General features: G+C 43.2%; 1 protein-coding gene across 1 annotated transcript; it reads right to left on the reverse strand.

The window, feature by feature from the left end:
- Positions 1-5: 5 nt before the first annotated feature.
- Positions 6-1,471, reverse strand: LOC116548483 (sperm protein associated with the nucleus on the X chromosome N2-like; the record flags this gene model as incomplete). The annotated part of the gene is made up of 2 exons (XM_032273914.1): positions 1,409-1,471; positions 6-464 (listed from the first exon to the last, which is right to left on the reverse strand). Coding segments are annotated over exons 1-2 (522 nt in total), but the record flags the coding sequence as incomplete, so codon positions are not given.
- Between the last annotated feature and the right edge of the window lie 54 nt (positions 1,472-1,525).

The following is a 1,525-nucleotide window of genomic DNA, read 5'->3' on the forward strand; positions in this document are numbered from 1 at the left end:
AGGTCTTCGTCCTTCTGTGAAGATCCTTCCCATGGGTCGAGGTCTTCGTCCTTCTGTGAAGATCCTTCCCATGAGTCGAGGTCTTCTTCCATGTGTGAGTATCCTTCACATGAGTCGAGGTCTTCGTCCTTGTGTGAATATCCTTCACATGAGTCTAAGTCATCGGCCTCCTGTGAATATCCTTCAGCTGAGTCATCTAGGTCTTCATCCTCTTGTGAATATCCTTCCCATGAGTCTAGGTCTTCGTCCTTCTGTGAAGATCCTTCACATAGATCTAGGTCTCTGTCCTCCTCATCTTGGATTGGATTGATGGAGTTGTCTCGGGACTGGTCATTCTCTATTTGATTTGAATTTATTTTCTTACGGTTCCTGTAGTAAAACACTAATATTGTTGGATATTGTGATTTTTTGGTCTTCTTCAAACTTTGTTCAGAGGCTAAAGCTCCGTTCAGTGTCTCCAGCATCTGGTAAGAAAACAGGGAGAGGCCAGAAAGACGTTATTTTTGGTGAATAGGGTAGAGGCTGAATAGCAGTGGTGGCAGGGGGGTGGTTTATGAGAAGAAACGCAGATTGAGAAAGGGGTTTGTACCAGAGAAGAAGAAGGTGGAATCATAGGGTAGGGATCTATGGGGAAGAAGAAGAGGAGCATGGCTAGGGTCATCTGTGTTAGTCCAAACTGCACCATTTTGTAAGCTCTTTGCAATTTTGCAGACCTTGGTCAAAGAGAAACATTCCATGGGGGTTCGGGCCATGAGAGAAATCTTGCCTAACTACCTCAATACAAGGCAGACTGAGTGTTTACATGCAGGTAGTTGTTCTGAGTGTTTACATGTAGGATACTACAATCTAAGATCAACATGTGCAACAGTGTGGGCATCATTCAACTTCCTACTGGGAATTATGTGCAGTTCAAAAAAAAAAAAAAAAAAAAAAAGGAGGCATTTGGATTGGAAGAGAAGTACAACTATCTTCTGTCAAAGACAACCTGAGAGTCTATCTAGGAAAGTCTATCTTAAAAAAGGCTTCTACAATCATTGAGGTTAGCAAGATTGCCCAACAAACGAAACACTCCTATCATATCTTGCTGGGCAAAGTCCTAATAAACCCCACGATGACATCCCACTAGAAAAAGAGACAAACAGCCTGATCATAAAAACATCTTAAATATCCTGCTGGGATCATAAAAACTCCTTATCAATATCCTGCCAGGAAGCAAGTCATACCACCCAAACCCCTCCCACCCATACCTGTAAGTACCGGAGCCTGTAAGTAGCCGTGCGTTCTGGCATTAAGGTGGTCCCCCACTTTCACAGGTGTCTGGAACATACCTGTGTTGCTGTTTGAGCCGCCCCCTCTCTGTGTGTCTGTCTTTCACTCCCACCTTCCCTTCAAATCCTAACAGTCTTACCTTGTCACTTTTTTTGTTGTTGGATATACTTTTCATCTTGGTGCTTGAAGTTGGCTGTTTCATGTCTATAGCTGTTTGTAGAATGTCTATACTAGGCTCTTCAAGAGTGCATACTTC

Source organism: Sapajus apella, unplaced genomic scaffold (assembly GCF_009761245.1).
Source record: "Sapajus apella isolate SASKATOON/1434 unplaced genomic scaffold, GSC_monkey_1.0 scaffold13051, whole genome shotgun sequence".
Taxonomy (NCBI): Eukaryota; Metazoa; Chordata; class Mammalia; order Primates; family Cebidae; genus Sapajus; species Sapajus apella.